Genomic DNA, 18,097 nt, shown 5'->3' on the forward strand with positions numbered 1-18,097 from the left:
CAGTCCTTAACAGCAACAAATAGCAAGAAACATTAAGGATATTATTTAAAAAGTCGGTAAGAAAAATTTTAAAAATATAACATCCAGTTCTATAATATTTTCATAATATAACATATATGGTACTTTTATGATCTGAAATTCATGAAAATCCTAAATTCCAATATCTCAGAATGTGATTCTGAGTTAGGGTCTTTAAAGAGGTAACAAATGTAAAATGAGGTCATTAGATTGGACTCTAATACCATTCGGTTGGTATCTTCATAATAAGGTGAAATCTGAACACACAGAAATACACCAGGGGCATATGCAAACAGAGGAAAGCCCATGGGATGATTCAGAACACAAAAGTCGTCTTCCAGCCAAGGAGAGTGACCTCAGAAGAAACCATCCCTCCTAATATCTTGATCTTGGACTTCTCAGCTTTCAGAACTGTGAGAAAACAAATACCCCTTCTTTTATGCCAAGCAATCTGCCTTAGCAAACTAATATATGTAAAATCAAATAAATATTTTAATTATTGAAGTTTTCTATTTGTTGTCTTTTTACAGAGAGAGAGAGAGAGAGAGAGAGAGATCTACCATCAGTTAGTTCATTCCCCAAATGCCCACAATAGCCAGGGCTGGGCTAGGCTGAAGCCAAGAACCAGGAGCTTCCCCTGCGTCTCCCCTTCTTGGATGCACAGGCCCAAGTACCTGGGCCATCTCCTGCTGCCTTCCAAGGCAAATCAGCAGGGAGCCAGAAAGGAAGCAGAGCAGTTGGAACTTGAATCATGCCCACACAGGATGCCAGTGCCACAGTCAGTGGCCCAACCCTCTACAACACAGTGCCGGCCCTTAAAGTTCTTTTTAATGGGTCATAATTTAGTGTTATAAATAAAGTTTAATGCTTAAAATTCATAGCACACACTCCATCTTTCACCAACTTGACCATTTATCATTGATTTACACATTCCCTTCTAGAATGCAAATCCTTCACCTGTTCTTCATTTCCTCTTAATTTTTATACTTAAGTTTTATTTCTTATATCAAATATACTCAAAAAGCAAAACTCTGTGAAATCAAGTGTTAAGAAATAAGTATTTGATGGATATAGACCTCATTCTGTGTTATCAGTAACCCTGGATATTAGAATGTCACATAAATGGGGCCGGTGCCGTGGCTCAATAGGCTAATCCTCCGCCTTGTGGCGCCGGCACACTGGGTTCTAGTCCCGGTAGGGTCACCGGATTCTGTCCCGGTTGCCGTTGCCCCTCTTCCAGGCCAGCTCTCTGTTATGGCCTGGGAGTGCAGTGGAGGATGGCCCAAGTTCTTGGGCCCTGCACCCCATGGGAGACCAGGAGAAGCACCTGGCTCCTGGCTTCGGATCAGCGCGGTGCGCTGGCTGCAGCACGCTGGCCAGCGGCCCTTGGAGGGTGAACCAATGGTAAAGGAAGACCTTTCTCTCTGTCTCTCTCTCACTGTCCACTCTGCCTATAAAAAAAAAGTCACATAAATGAAATGTGGTTCCTGCTCACAAGATGCTTACTAATTTGTGGGGTTTACAGGTTCAAGGAGAAATCAGTGGAGTTTAAAATGATTTACATAATTCCATACAGTTGCAGTATATTCCTTAACTGACATAATCTTTCTCATTTTCCCACATAGTTGGAATATAGAAAGATGGAAAGAAAATACAAATTTGCATCTTCATGTATCTTTGTGTCTGCTAACTGGAATGATCTTTGTACACTTCTGTTCTTTATGATAAACTCTCAAAATTTGAGCACCTCAACTCCTCCAATGCAAGACAGCATCAAAAAAGAGATAAATTGTCCAGTAAATATCCAACTTTAGGCTTCTAACTTTCATAATTACCTCCTAAAGTCATGTGTCTATTTTGTCATTTTAATTTGTTATTATCTTATAAAGAATAGCCCACAAATTGTATAAAGCCTCTTAGAACCTGGATCAGCCAAGCATTTGGGCTTATATAAGACAGGAGAGATGGACACTTGTACCTGTACATGCAGGTCTCTGATACTTTTCCAGGTCCTGTTCTCTTTGATGATGTCCCTTATCTGAAAATATGCTGCTGATATCCGACATGGGGATCTTGTATCAATTCTCTTAGCGCCATCATGAATCATGAAGTCTCCCATAACTCAGCCACTTCTCAGTCTCCATATATTTATCATTCATATGGAGGCTTCAGGTCTAACCATTTACCATACTTTCTTCTCTTTAGTGGGGTCTCTCTAACGTTCTAACATAGCAACCTCCCTGACAGACCGCTTGAATCTTTACTCAGTCTCCTTTTTGTAACTTAGAAACTTCTAGCTCCCTTCCAAGCCACAGGAAACCAATATAGTTCTGCTATTACTATGATAGTGAGAGCCTAAGAAAAGAGAGAAAATATTTTGTCCAGTACCATGCACAAATTTTCATACATAATATTTCTATGGACTCCAAAATTCTAATTTGGAAATAAAGCATTGAATGTAAATCATTCATTTGCATTCCTGATCTAAGGGTGCTCCTCTTGCCCTCCATTCCTACTCCTGCTAAGGCAAATAAGTATCTCTGGCCACCTGAGGAGCATATTCTACAAAGAAGCAAAAATGAAAAGCACATTAATACGCTTCGAGATAATTTTATCTTTTTACACAAATAATTACGTGTAATACGTGCGATTTCAGTGGCATAAGAGCATGGAAGATGGAGTAAGTACACTGCCTATAGCTCTGGAGAGTTTAGTGGGCAAGGATGCTGCAAGTGTAGGCAAAAGCAGCAGCATAAGTTCACCAGTCATCCCCTCAATCTGTCATTGAATAATGCTTTTCTCTTTATGGCCATTTGCTGTTTAATCTTTGCAGAGGAACACAGACATTCTGATGCTAATTATTTTCCTATCATATGTATCAAGGCTTTATGCAGACTGAAAGTTCTCAGTGGGCATAACTTGAAATTGTACTAATAATATTTTGATGAATAACTTTGTTTTTATCCTTTTTCCTTCAGTGGGTTCATGAGAAATATTTGCCTTACACTGAGATTTTCAAAATGAGTTCATATCCAAGCCGCAATTACATGCTTAAATGGGCACATTCATGTTCTTACTTGAGCAAGTTGAGAAGTGAGGAATGTTGTAGATGAAGCTGAATCACCCTTCCAGTGATATCGCTAGGTAAAGACTGATTTGAATTGACTTCAGGTGGCATTTGTCCACTCAGGTGAAGCATCACATCATAAATAGTCTTATTATATTTGGAAAAGTCATTTTGTCTGGTAAATTTTTTGGGTGATGAAGGTGAGTAATATTGTATTTTTTGCACATCCCTATGGGAAAAAGACATTATATTAAAACCAGTCTCAAAATGATATGCTTCGAAAAAAACAGTTCAATGAGTAAATAAAATTACATTAAAATTAAGTAAGTCAGAAATGTACATGATTCAGGTACCATGTACTAGTTCATATTAGGTTTATAAATATTCTCAGATATTTCTAGTACCTCACTCAAACACCTATCATTATCTAATGTCAGAATTTCTAAGTCTGAAGAATTGGATTGAGAATAGATTTGATTTGGAGAAGGAGAACAGAAAATGAATCTTAGACCTACAACCTACTAGTTGTGAGTATGGCAAATTATCTAAACTCATTGAGCTCCATTGTGTATGCCATAAATTGCAGATAATAACTATAGTTTCCAACATAGATTTCAAATACTCACCACACATCTATATACAAAAGTAAATTTAAATAGCTTCTCAACATTGTTATCTTAATGCTCAGGACACATCCTGCATGTTGGCTTAATGAGCAGAAATTCTTATTTTAAAGGTAAAGTCCAGAGATGTATTTTTCTCATACCTTCCAATTTTCTTAAAATAAGACACTAGGACCTTTAGTCCCATGGTCTATTGTACCAACTTATTATACATGCAATTTTTTGAATGGAGTAAATATTTCTATGTTTGCTGTCCAAAATTTATCAAATTTTTTATCATGCTATACTAATTGTTTGTAAGTCATCAGAGTATTAAATTTATCACTAGCCTAGAATGACAAATAAAAATTATCCAAGGGGCCATTTTTGTACAGCACGTCTCCAGTTTTACGGATAGAAAGTCTGTATTCATAATACAGGAGGCAGTACATAGTATTGAGTAAAGGTGAAGCTACCATTGATGAAAACCTGGCTCTGCCATACTGCATGACCCTTTGGAAGTTAGTTGATCTTTCTGTTCCTCAGGTTCCTCACAAGTATGGTGTATAATAGAGCTAGTGTATCTTGAAATTACCAACAAAGAAGTAAATATTTTATGAGAAAAATTAATACTATCATGGGCCAAGATTAATGTACATGAAATGAAACAGTACAGAATAAACAAAAGACATGCATAGATACCCAAATATGATAATTTATAGGCACACTTTTTTTTAAAAGCTAAAACAACTGGCAAGATTTTATAACTTAAAACATATAGGATACACACAAAAAGTTCTGTTTGAAGCCAAAGCTTGAAGATAAACAGAATGGAGATGATGTCTATAAGCACGGTTATCAAAACTAGTCTCACTATGCAGTTTCATCAAAGCTAATGTTGCTCCAGGTCACATTAGCAGAAGTACAAGAGAGGCAATTGCCTTCTTTTCTTTTTTTAATTATGAGAATACATTCACTTACTGAGCAGATAATTAAATAAGGTTGAGACTGACCAAAATCAAAGTTGCCATCCAAAGGAGCTTCTTTATCACAGTTGTCATTATACATTTATTTTTTAGAATTTTAAAAAGTTTTTAGTCAGTTTTTAACAGTTTCAATATAGTTTGTAGATACAATTCTAAGAGTATAATAGTATTTCCTTCCTCCCCCACGCCCCTTCCCTCTCCATTTACCCTTACTCCTGCTCCCTTTTAAGACATATTTTAAACTATATGTACTAGGTTCAAGATTGAGAATTTTATCATTAAACTACAAATACAAAAATTAACTAAATGAAAACTTTAAAATAAAAATGCAATAAATAAAATTGAAAAGAGAGTTTAACAGCAGAGTAAATCAAGTGAAGAGAGAATTAATGAACTGAAACACAGATCATAGGAAAATATCCATATAGCAACATAAAGAGGCTAAAGGATGGAAAATAGAGAAAACAGAGGAAAAAACAGAAAAAATGGGCCAGTCACATAATTTGTGGGAATATTGGCTGAGAACTCTCCATACATAATAAAAAATAAAACCACAGATGAAAGAACCACTATGAATTTTAATAAAAATCACAACAAAAAAAATTTTCTGGACATGTCGTAGTGAAGCTGTTGAAAGAGAAGTTCTTAAAAGTAATTTTAAAAAGGGGCCAGCACTGTAGCATAGTGGATAAAGCCATTGCCTGCACTACCAGCATCCCATATTCGAGTGGCTGCTCCACTTCCAATCCAGCTCTCTGCTATGGCCTGGGAAAGCAGTAGAAGATGGCTCAAGTCCCTGGGCCCCTGCACCCACGTGGGAGACCCAGAAGAAGCTCCGGGCTCCTGGCTTCGGATCTGCACAGCTCCAACTGTTGCGGCCATTTGGGAAGTGAACCAGTGGATGGAAGACCTCTCTTTCTCGCTTGCTCACTCTCTCTCTCCGCCTCTGCGTAACTCTGCCGTTCAAATAAATAAATAAATCTTTTATTGTTTTTTTTTTAAAAAAAAGTACTTCAAAAAAGATAATCTCCCCAAAACAGTCACACTTAAAATTTCAAATTAGGCCGGCGCCGCGGCTCACTAGGCTAATCCTCCGCCTTGCGGCGCCGGCACACCGGGTTCTAGTCCCGGTAGGGGCACCGATCCTGTCCCGGTTGCCCCTCTTCCAGGCCAGCTCTCTGCTGTGGCCAGGGAGTGCAGTGGAGGATGGCCCAAGTGCTTGGGCCCTGCACCCCATGGGAGACCAGGAGAAGCACCTGGCTCCTGCCATCGGAACAGCGCGGTGCGCCGGCCGCAGCGCACTACCGCGGCGGCCATTGGAGGGTGAACCAACGGCAAATGGAAGACCTTTCTCTCTGTCTCTCTCTCACTGTCCACTCTGCCTGTCAAAAAAAAAAATTTCAAATTATTTCTTGAAAGAAATAAAAAATAAATATGCCATATCTTCAAAATGCTGAAAGAAAATAACTATCAACCTGAATCCTATTTTTAAAAAACAAACACAACTAGAATAAGTGTGTAAAATACACATATTTTTCAGAAATAAAACATAGAAATTTGTTACCCAACTATGATTTAAAAGTCTAGGCCGTTGCTCCCTAACGCCAGTGCCACCTCTCATTCGCCAAGCTCCAGCCGGAGGAGAAGCAGGGTAAGTAAGGAGATGTTTATGCCATGGCTTGTACAAAGCAGACTGCCTGCAAATTGATTAGTGGTAAAGCACCCCGGAAGCAACTGGCTACAAAAGCTGCTCGCAAGAGTGCGCCCTCTACTGGTGGGGTGAAGAATCTTCCCCGTCACAGGCCTGGAACTGTGGCACTCTGAATTTAGATGTTCTCAGAAGTCCACTGAGCTTCTGATTTGCAAACTTCCCTTCCAGCGTCTGGTGCAAGAAATTGCTCAGGTCTTCAAAACAGATCCCAGATGCCAGCTCTTGGTGCTTTGCAGGAGGCAAGGGAGGTCTATCTGGTTGGCTTTTTTTTTTTTTTTTTTTGACAGGCAGAGTTAGACAGTGAGAGAGAGAGACAGAGAGAAAGGTCTTCCTTTTCCGTTGGTTCATCCCCCAAATGGCCGATACGGCCAGCGCACTGCGCCTATCAGAAGCCAGGAGCCAGGTGCTTCCTCCTGGTCTCCCATGCGGGTGCAGGGCCCAAGCACTTGGGCCATCCTCCACTGCCTTCCTGGGCCACAGCAGAGAGCTGGCCTGGAAGAGGAGCAACCGGGACAGAATCCAGCGCCCCAAATGGGACTAGAACCTGGGGTGCTGGGGCCGCAGGCAGAGGATTAGCCTAGTGAGCCACGGTGCCGGCCTCTGGTTGGCCTTTTTGAAGTCTTAAGATAAGATCAAAGTCAGCGACCTCTAAAGGCTTCCATAGCCCTGACAACTCATGACTAGAGCCTAGGGAGATTACTGATGCCATGAACAGGAGTGTCAAATTGTTAAGTAAGCAACAGGAGTCACTGTGTACTTACACCCCATGTGGGATCTGTCCTTAATGTGTTGTCTAATGTGAAGTGATGCTATAACTAGTACTGAAACAGTATTTTTATACTTTGTGTTTCTGTGTGGGTACAAACTGATGAGGTCTTTACTAATTATATACTGAATTGATCTTCTGTATATAAAGATAATTGGAAATGAAAAAAAAACAACCTGGTGTTAAATTGGAAATGGCATAGAAAATTAATGAATTTTTAAAAAATGTTATGTAGGATCTCTGTCTTTAATGTGCTGTACACTCTTATTTAATGCTATAACTAGTATTCCAACAGTAGTTTTTTCACTTCGTGTTGCTATATGGGGCAAACTGTTGAAATCGTTACCTAATATATACTAAACTGATCTTCTGTATATAAAGAGAACTGAAAATGAATCTTGATGTGAATGGAAGGGGAGAGGGAGCGGGAAAGGGGAGGGTTGCGGGTGGGAGGGAAGTTATGGGAGGGGGGAAGCCATTGTAACCCATAAGCTGTACTTTGGAAATTTGTATTCATTAAATAAAAGTTTAATAAATGAAAAAAAAAGAGAGGAAAAGAAGCATCCTACATGGAAGATTAAACATGCAGAAAGAATGAAGAATAACAACGTGGTTAAATATATCAATATTTATATACTTACACATTTATGACATATATGTGTATTTGTCTTGATATGTATAATTACATTATATAACAGTAGTGGCGCCTTTCTGGGAGGAAGAATATAAAGATAAAGGGCCTTGCAGTATCAGAGAATAGGGCAAAATTATTAATTACCACAAGACTATAATGAGTTGAAAATGTATGTATGCTGTGATGTCTACAGCAATCATTAAAATAATAAGAAAATTAAAATAAGAAAATTGCCTATAACTTCTACTAGAAGATGAATCAGAATATAATAAAGGAAATATTTCATCAATCCAAGAGAAGGAAGAAAGGGAAAGGAACAAGTAATAGGTATAAAAATAAGGAATTTTAAAACATTGGAAATTTAAATCCAATTTAACATAATTTTATGAGATTTGTATAGAGCACAAATTCATATGTTGAAAGAATAAGAATCAACTATGCTAACAATAAGGTATGAAAGCAGACACAACCAAAAATAAAGGAAATGGATTCATGTAAAAGAAACAAAAATACTATGTAAGTATTAAACAGAAAGAAAAGAATGTATCTAACTTCATATAATATAAAGTAGTATTTAAGGAAGAAAACATTACTAAATATAGAGAAAGGAATTTCATAGGATTAAAAGTTTCAATAAATCACAAAGGTGTTACAATTGCACATTTTAATGCATTTGGTAACAGGCTCAAAATTATAAAGTAAAACTGAATTTTTAAAGAGCAGACAGATATACAAATATAAGTAAACATTTTAACAAATTAATCCTATTAATTGGTATATTATTTAAAAATCAGTAAGCACCTATATTATTTAAGAACACAATAAGGAAATTCATTTTAATGTAAATCATGGAAAGTAACTACAAAATAAATATCTTCAGGCTGGAGAGCATAAAGACAACAAATTAAATGTTGGCTTATAAACAAAAAAGTTTAAAGGAAATGCTCTTTGACCTCAAGGAAATTATGCTAAATATCAACAGCAAAGTCACCTGATGTAAGCTTCTAAGCAACCTCTGTAAAATAAATCACATTGGAAATCAGAAAATAACATGAATGGAATGAAAATAATACATTACATATAAGATATACAATGTAGATAAAGCCAAATTTAGAGGAAAATTTATTGTTTAAAAACTGAATCTAAATATCTATTCATTATGAAAACATAGTACTGGTATAAATAAAAATAAACGTCATATTTAATAAAGGATCTCTGTGGGAAGCTCATACTAAATGGTAAAATATTTAAAGGTTTTCTTCCTTGGGCCAGCATTTTAGCACAGCAGGTAAAGTGGCTGCCTGGCACACCTGCATCCTGTAGAAGCGCCTGTTTGTGTTCCAGTTGCTCTGCTTTCAATCCAGCTCCCTTCTAATGGCCTGGGAAAAGCAGCTGAAGACAGCCCAAGTGATTGGGTGCAGGTGGCCCCTCACCCACGTGGGAGACCCAGAGGAAGCTCCTGGCTCCAGCCTGGTCCAGCCCTGTCCATTATGGCCATCTGGGAGTGAACCAACCAGCAGATGAAAGATCTTTCTCTCTGTCTCTTCCTCTATTTCTGTAACTCTTTCAAAATAAATAAATAAATCTTTAAAAATGAATAAATAAATAAAACATTTTCTTACTAAAACCAAGGATAAGAGGAAGATGTATGTTATTATCTACAGATCCTAGCAAGAGCAATAAGGCAAGAAAAAGATATCAAAGATGTAAGAATTGAAAAGGAAAAAAAAGTTCATTATTTGCAGAAATAATTTTTTTAGAAAATATTTTTAGAAATATTTTTAGAAAATAACAAAATCTACAAAGAATTAGAATTACTGAACTCCCTAAATGCAGTAATTTGATAAAATCAGCATAGGATAATCAACTTTATATATAGCATAAGTATGGAAAACAAAAAAATTGAAAAAATTCCATTAACTATAGCTTCAATATCAAATACCTAGGTATAAATTTACTGAAGTATATACAAAAAGAACTCTATACAAAAAAACTTTCATCACTAAAACAAATTTTAAAAGACCTAAATAAAGAGAATAAGTGCCATTTTTTAAATTAAGGCAATATTGCAAATATGTAACTTACTTCTAAATTAATCAACAAGAAACTTCAATTTCAATTAAAATACCAGCAAGCTGCTTTCTATTTCTCTTCTTGGTAGAAATTTTTAAGCTATCCTAACATTTTTGTAGGAATGAAAATGACATAAATAAGAAAATATCAGAGAACAAGCTTTGCCTACACTCCTAAGTAACATGAAGTATAAAGTAGTGGAAAAAGTTTGAAAATACATATTATGAAAACAGCATGCATGAATTTCAAAAATGTTTTGCAATAAAATAAACTTAATTCCATTTTTTCACAAGCTATTTGACCTTCTTTTGTATGAATACTTGCTTTATGAGAAAAGAAGCATTGTAGAATGAAGAAGCAGGAACAATGGCCTTTTCCATAAGTGGTATCGAGTCAATTACACACCACGCAAGTGGTATTGAATCTCTTGGATAAATGCCAGTAGTGATATCAAGTCAATTGGGACTGAAAAGTAGGGAAAAATAAATCTTGACCTTTATCTCATACCACAGATAAAAGTAAATTCCAAGAGGCTTGAATATCAAACGTAAAAGATTAAACAACAGAGCTTCTAGAAATAACAAAGGAGGATATCTTCATGTCTCAGGGAGAGAATGATTTCTTAAAGAGCAGACAAAAGTAATCACCATTAAGATAAATACACATAAATTGGAGTACATATACAAATTAGGGAGACTATATTTAAATTGAGGCCATTTGAAAATGAAATTAAAAGATAATGCTCATTATTGTGAAATTACCTTTTTCACAAAACCCAACAAAGAACTCAAAGATGAAATACATGAAATTTATACAAATAAATAAGCACAAGAAAAGGAGGAGAAGACTCAATCTTTAAACATGAGGAAAAAAAGACACACTTTATTCAAATTAGCATACTCAAATTAGCAAGAAGGTGTAAAACTTTTTTTAATATTAGTAACAGCAAAATGCCGATTCAAACTACAACATTCAAAGAAATAATACTGAAAAGACTGATATTATTAAATATTTCTTAGGATGCAGAGCAGCTACAATAATCATGGTTGTTAATGTGAATCAAAACTGATACAAAACATCTTGGAAAATTGGAAATGCTTCTTAAAACTGATCATTAATCTATTTTATGATCTGTAATTTTACTCCTACCTATATGTATTTCAGAAATACACATCAAGAGGCAAATACTAACATTTTTATAGAAGCATTTTTCATAATAGAAAACCTAGGAACCAGACAAATACAAAAGGACTTCAAAAATTTCATGGAAAATAGATTTATTTTAGTGCAAAAGAATTTTGGAATCCATGCAGAGTTTTAAAATAATATGCATTTCTGTGAACATTTTGAAGATCCCTCATAACTACCAACATGAGAATGAATAAGCTCTGATATAACCATGAATGGCCTAATAGTCAACACTAAAAATAAATTACTCCTACATGCAAATATGTGTATGAATAACAAGAACATAAGCATGAGCAAAAAGATCTACATACAAAGAAATGCAAATTGTATGATTCTTCATAAACTTCAAAAATAGACCAAGCCAACCCATTGTGTAAGGATTCAGGATAATAATTGTCTTCCAGGGAAATGGAAAGAGATATAAGGAGGTGGGTGGGATTCAAGGATGCTTTTTTTGTTGTATTCTTTGGTGTAAATGGTGGTAACACACATATATTGACATAGTGGTAATTCTGTCTATATGTTACAGGACAATAAAATTACTAAAATTCAAAGAAACAAAGGCTTAGCCAAAGACAGTATTTTCCTTTGTGTTGTAGAGATTTAGTTGTATGATGGTCACAAGTGGCTTACCAGTATAGAAAATGTGATACTTGCATAGGAGCTGGCTCTCTGCGTAAATTCTGGGGGCCTTACTTGGATTGTAGTTTGCTCTGCGTGTTATTGTTCTTTTTCTTTTAAATGTGTTATTCTTACAGGACTTCAAGTTCTTTTATTTTATTTTTCTTAACAATTTATTTATCCAGGCTGAAACCAGGAGTCCAGGGCTCCATTATGGTCTCCTACGTTGTTGGAAGGGGTCCAAGCACTTTGGTCATCCTGTGCTGTTTTGCCAGGCACATTAGCAGGGAACTGGAGAGAAAGCGGAGCAGCCAGGACTAAAACCAGCACTCAGATATAAGATACCAGCATTGCAGGTGACAGCTTAGCTTCCTGTGCCACATATGCCAGCCTCATCTATGTGTTTTATTTCATGATCTAAAAAGTCAAGAAGAAATAGTCTGCTCCTTCCAAGTTTCCTCTAACACATGAAAATTAACTGAAATTTATTAGGTTAAAATTAGCATCCAGAGGATTTTTAGTAAAAAAGGCAATCTTCTTAGTCATATAACTTAACTATTCATGAGAGCCCAATTTATGATTTAAAAAAACTACATTCTCAGTGCAGGCATCTTGCACAGTGGTTAAGTTGCTCCTTGTGAATGCCCACATCCCATATCAGAGTACCCAGTTGGAGTCCCAACTCCACCGCTTCTAATCCAGCTTCCGGCTAACCTGCATCCTGGGAGGCAGGAGATCATGGCCCAAGTAGTTGGGTTCTGGCTACCCACACGGGAGACCTGGGTGAAGTTCTGGCCTCCTGGCTTCAGCCTGGTCCAGTTCCAGCCATGTGGGCATTTGGGGAGTGAACCAGCAAATGAAGGATCTCTGTCTCTTCTTTTCTTTTTCTTTCAGCCTTTCAAATAAAATCAAAACTTTTAAAAAATCTATACAATCTTTTTTATAATGTCTAGATGTATGCTTATCCCACCAATGTGGACTTTGTGACACAAAAGCTTAAAATTTTTAACCATATTCCTTCTCTTCTTGTTTAAGTATTGACATACTAAATGGTTTTTAAATTTTTTTAATTACAAGGATTCTCTTATTTTAGAGACTAAAAAGACACATGCAAAAAGCAAGGTTTAATTATTATCTGTCTTTCCAGGTAGAAAAACTCATTTATTATTATTGTGAGGAAAGAGGAGACAGAGCATGAAGCCACAGCCAGATCAAGCTTATTCAAAGAGTAAGCCTGGGAGGGGCTCACTCCCAGGTGAACACACAGCAGAGAACACCCTCCCTTACAGACTGGTGGTTTATATAGTACAAAGAGGCGGAAAGGGGCTTAGGGGTATGAGCTAAAGCTAGGCTGCTGAGAACGTGGGAGAGCTTGGGCTAGCACTAGAGGTCCTTCAAGATTACAGTGCAAGTTGGGAGAGGTTTGGACTGAGGTTGGACTCTAAGGCTGAGCTCCTGAGAGAGCGGAGAGAGATTGAGAGGAGTGGGGAGAGCTCAGGCTGACAGGTGGATCTTCAGATAGTGGTGTGTCCAATGGTCCAGCCAGGTCAGGGCTGGTCAAGGCAGGATGGGGCTGTAATAGAAGAGCAGAGAAATAGGGGCCTGCTTGCTGTTATGTAGGTGAGAGGTCAACATGGATCTAAGGCTTTTTTGCCCTTGCTCCAACAATTATCACTAACAAGCAAAAAGTAAAATGGTTAAGGAAAGAAACTACTTTAAAAATAAGACTTGTAAAACGTTTTCATTATTCTTATAGTAATGTGCAGAAGTAACAAGAAACTCAAGGAACACAATTCAATTATAGTCAATTATTATGACCACTTTCATTTTAGCACTTAGTTTGAATTTAAAGTTTCTGTGACTCTGTTGGACACTGTTTGCAAGGTAAATTGGCAGGATGCCCAGAAATGGAGGTGGCAACTTATTTTCAAATTATTAAATTATTAAAGCTATCAATGAGTTTGCCATCAGCTCAAAGCTGCAAAGAGAATAGCATATATAGTTTAAAGTCTGAAGTTCCTATATCAAGCTTGGGAAAAAATCCTCCAAGGAAAGTTGAAATATGTATTATCAATGAAATATAATTTGTAGATGTGTTCTCTTGGAAATGAGTTTTAAACTAACTCTCCACTGCCAAATGGAAGAAGAGTTGGTAAATATGGTTAATGAAATGAGAAAGATCTAATGCTATTAGGATTTCACTTCTCTGCTCCAATCTAGACTACCATATTCTTTAAAACTTCTTGAAGTCATGCACCTAATACCCCAGTATGTTAAATTAAGGAATTTGTGCTGCCATGATTTGCCAACTGATTCAAGAATATTTTTTTGTTTTCTCATCAGAGAAAAGATTTGATGGAAAAAATGGCCTACGCAGGGGCTACAAAAACCCTCATTTCCTGCTTATATTACAACCAAATCCATCATTATTATACAGGAATAAGTGACTACTGAAAATTAGAAATATTCAAGTAAAATCATCATCTGAAAGAAGGCAATTTAAGAAGTTTGCATTATTTGATTCAGCGATCTCACCTCTGAGAAACTTCTGCTGTAATATCTGTAAATGTCTGCTACCGCTTATAAGAAAGTGCATTCATTTTTGTATTATTTATACTAAAAAATTATAGCAAAATAGTATAGGCAAATGCCCAACAATTAATGTGAACTGGCAAGAAAACAATAGTGCATGTATGTCATAATATAAAAAATTAACAATCACCATTACATTTAAAATTGCACAGAAATGAAAACTCAAATCCTAAGCTCTATAAAAATAACAAAAATGTGAGCCAAAGCTAAATAAAGAGATAAATTTACAGATCGGAACGTACATAAGTGCACAACTTAAGTTCAAAGGAAATTTAAATTAGAAAGAAAAAATCAGCATTGCATGGTTTATAAAACACAGAAATTGATAAATTAATCCAAAATGTTTTATTATATGAAACATAAACTCCTGACATCTAAAATTCAAGAAAAATAGTTATTAATGAAGAAGAGATTATAATTGCACAGAAGAGAATTTAAAGAACAGGAAGGCTACTAGTCCTAAGTGTGGAATAATGCATATTGATTGTACAGTTTATGATTTCCCCCAAAACGAAAGCAAATCACTAAAAGTTATTCAAAATAGATAAAAATTTTTAGCAAAACAGAAAACTGAAAAATTACAACAGAAAAATTTTTCTGGCAAATTCACTGGAGACAGATGATTTTATGCTGAAGCATATAAATTTTCAGTGTATCTCGCATTATTTTCCCACAGCATAGATAAAGATGATACATTAGCCATTTCATTCTGTGAAGCTTAAATTATCCTATCAATTTTTTAAAAACCTGAAAAAGATAACATGTAGGAAAAACATATACTGAGCTTCATCTGGCTATTTCTTGAATAAAGAGTAACTTCCTAAATGCAGGTATAAGCAGTAGCTATAGAGATAAACACTCCCCCTCCATTGCTGAGAAAGGAAATGGAAAAGTTGTGAGAACCCCCTATGACAGCAACAGCATAACAAATGAGGAGCCTAAATTGCTGCCTAAATTAACAAGAAAATTAACTTACCTGATATAATAAAAGCAGTTGAATTATTTTCGACCTGGTGAGTGGTAAAGCAACACATGAAAGAAGGGAGGTAAATGTATGGTCACAGAGGAGATAGTGAAGGAAAAGTGAGCCCTGCCTGTTACAACACCACATCGGTCCACCTGACTGCATTCTGGGGCGGCGATGGTAGTTTATTCATATAGAACTGTGTGCTTCCCCAAATTTGCTAGTGTCAAAGGGCTTCTCCTACCCACAGATGAGGAAGATGAGGTCCAGAATTCACCAGTGCTTGTCTAAGATCATCAGCTGTTTCGAGGAAATTAGAAAGTCTGTGTATACTAAAAATTTTTATTTGTGTCTTTTTACTTTTCTTAATATTTTTCTCACAATTTATCAGTTTTAGGTAAATTATTTAATAATGTGTCTCACTTAAAATGATCTCAGTTAATAGACTACATTTTACAACATGAAATAATGCAAGGAATTTAGAGTTACATGTAATTGTTACCTTCTGATAGTCTCTGGAATAGAAAGCAAGTGGGGTCCTTCAGGCCAGCCAAAGAGACTGAACCAGGACTGAGCTGCATTTACAACCTTCTGAATGAAGTCATATGCCTCTGTCCCTTCTTTAGGAGAAAAGAATTGCTCATTTTTCTCTTCCTTTTCAGGAGACTCATCACCTTCTTTCTTTGGTGTTTCATGATTCTGCAAGTCTTCATGTATCATTTCCATTCCTAAAATTAACATTTGTTTGTAAGAAAAGGGTTACTTGACCTTAAAGTACTTCACTATTCCCATTTGTATGTAAATAGAGCCCCTCCTACAAGATATTCTATGTTCTCAAAGAAATTCTGAGTCAATTTACTGTATGTTAAAATTAATGAAAAAAAACTTATTTTCAAAGACTCAGCAGACATAAATTTTAATTTTTTTTTAAAAAAAAGCTACATTTTCTTCTTGCCATAATGGCATATGAAAACATTCCCAGAACTTCTGCTATGGGTCATTGAAGAGCAATCTCAAAACAGATGACTCAGTTGACACTAATGACAAATTCTTGGCTTTCATTTTAAATTTCTTGTCACCTGGAAACATCTAACTTTTAAATTAAATGAAGTTAAGCAGATCATGTCATGGGTTGGATTTGGAGTTACACTAAGCTACATACCAACAAATAAATTTCCATTTGTAGATTCAGCATCATTAAAGTTAGCTGTCATTTTAACTGAAGCAGGAGAGCATATTCTACAACCCGAGGCAGGAAGGAAGGCACTGCCTCTAGGCTTCATAGGAATCTTATCCTTACCTGTAAATGACAAATTGAATCATAGTATATAAAACAAGCACTCATGGACTTCATTACAAAATTATTTAATCTGAATTTCATATTTATATGAAAACAAAGAGAAAGAAAATGTGTAAACATCCATTATACATCAAATGAGAAATTAGAAAAAACATAGAGGATTATATAGTTTTTCTAAATTAAATGAAATTCATATGATAAGGCAAATGTTAACAGTACTTTAAAAATATAGGAGAATGAACAGTGTTCAACTTCAGCACAATCAAGAACAGGGAAAAAGATTTTAAATTTTTCTACATCAAAAAATGGAATTATTATGTATAGCATTAAAAATAAGATCTGAGAAAAGGATAACCAATAAAAATAATTACTTCTGAGTTAATTCTCTGAAATGAAATCACTGCTTAGTTATGAACTGTTACCATTTCAAATTTAAATCCCTATTCCAGTTAGAGCTGTTATTTTTTTAAAAGATTTTTATTTCTTTACTTGAAAGTCAGAGTTACAGAGAGGCAGAGGCAGAGGCCGAGAGAGAGGTCTTCCACCCGTTGGTTCACTCCCCAGATAGCAGCAACAGCTGGAGCTGCCAGGAGACAGGAGCTTCTTCTGGGTCTCCCATGCAGGTGCAGGGGCCCTAGGACTTGGGCCATCCTTTACTTCTTTCCCAGGCCATAGCAGAGAGCTGGATCAGAAATGGAGCAGCCAGGACTCTAACTGGCACCCAAATGGGATGCTGTCACTGCAGGCAGCGATTTTACCTATGCCACAGCACTGGCCCGAGTTGTTATGTAAGTATATACATTAGAGTTTGCAACAGTGGGAATCTGAATTCATCTAAGGCCTGGCCAAGGAAAGCAAATAGATGTAACTTAAGGACAGACATAAAAATATATATGTAACTTACAGGTCTTCATCACCTAGTTCTGCTCAGAAAGGCATTGCCTATGCAGTTAGAAAAAAAAATCTGATTTGACAGCTTTGCACCACTATTCTCAAGCAGTTAAGGTGTGGGTATATTATACAAAGTCTCTGAAACATGTTTTTATCCACAAAATGAAACAAAGGTTCTGAGTTTTTAAGTGTGCTGTGAGGATTACTTTAAATTGAATTGCAAATATAAATAAGCTGTATATACCAAATTTCTTCTGTCCTTTTAGTAAAAAATCTCCAGTGAATTTTTATCCAATAGGTATGCATATTTTTAGAATGCTACACCCCTATAGACTTCATAGAAGTGAGCCTTAGAGAATTCAATGGTAGAATGATGTGTTGTGGATGCTTTAGGCAATATGATTTTAACTTACCATCAACTGATTAAAAAGTTCCTAGTGGAGTGCAAAGACACATCTCTACCCCTTGAACTAAAGTTAAGGATTCATATATTTTAATTAAGCATACAAGATATACCACATTATAGTTCTACCTTACTTTTGAATATAATTAATATATTTTAAATTTTCACCTTTCTTGAGGATATCATGCCTACAGCACAGTGTGTAAATCTCACAAACGTGCCTAGAATCCCAAAAGAAGCTGCTCAATTTCTATATTACTCAGATTCTTAATCTGTAAAGT

General features: G+C 35.9%; 1 protein-coding gene across 1 annotated transcript in view; it reads right to left on the reverse strand.

Annotated features, from left to right (window-relative positions):
• Positions 1–18,097, reverse strand: part of CFAP47 (cilia and flagella associated protein 47) — a 380,737-nt gene that overhangs the window by 254,305 nt on the left and 108,335 nt on the right. The window contains exons 28-30 of the mRNA XM_062183128.1: positions 16,385–16,522; positions 15,725–15,950; positions 3,096–3,314 (exon numbers count right to left, since the gene is read on the reverse strand). Of these exons, the coding sequence (XP_062039112.1) occupies positions 3,096–3,314; positions 15,725–15,950; positions 16,385–16,522 (583 nt within the window). The remainder of the gene's footprint in view (positions 1–3,095; positions 3,315–15,724; positions 15,951–16,384; positions 16,523–18,097) is intronic.

The sequence above is a fragment of the Lepus europaeus genome, chromosome X, assembly GCF_033115175.1.
Source record: "Lepus europaeus isolate LE1 chromosome X, mLepTim1.pri, whole genome shotgun sequence".
Taxonomy (NCBI): Eukaryota; Metazoa; Chordata; class Mammalia; order Lagomorpha; family Leporidae; genus Lepus; species Lepus europaeus.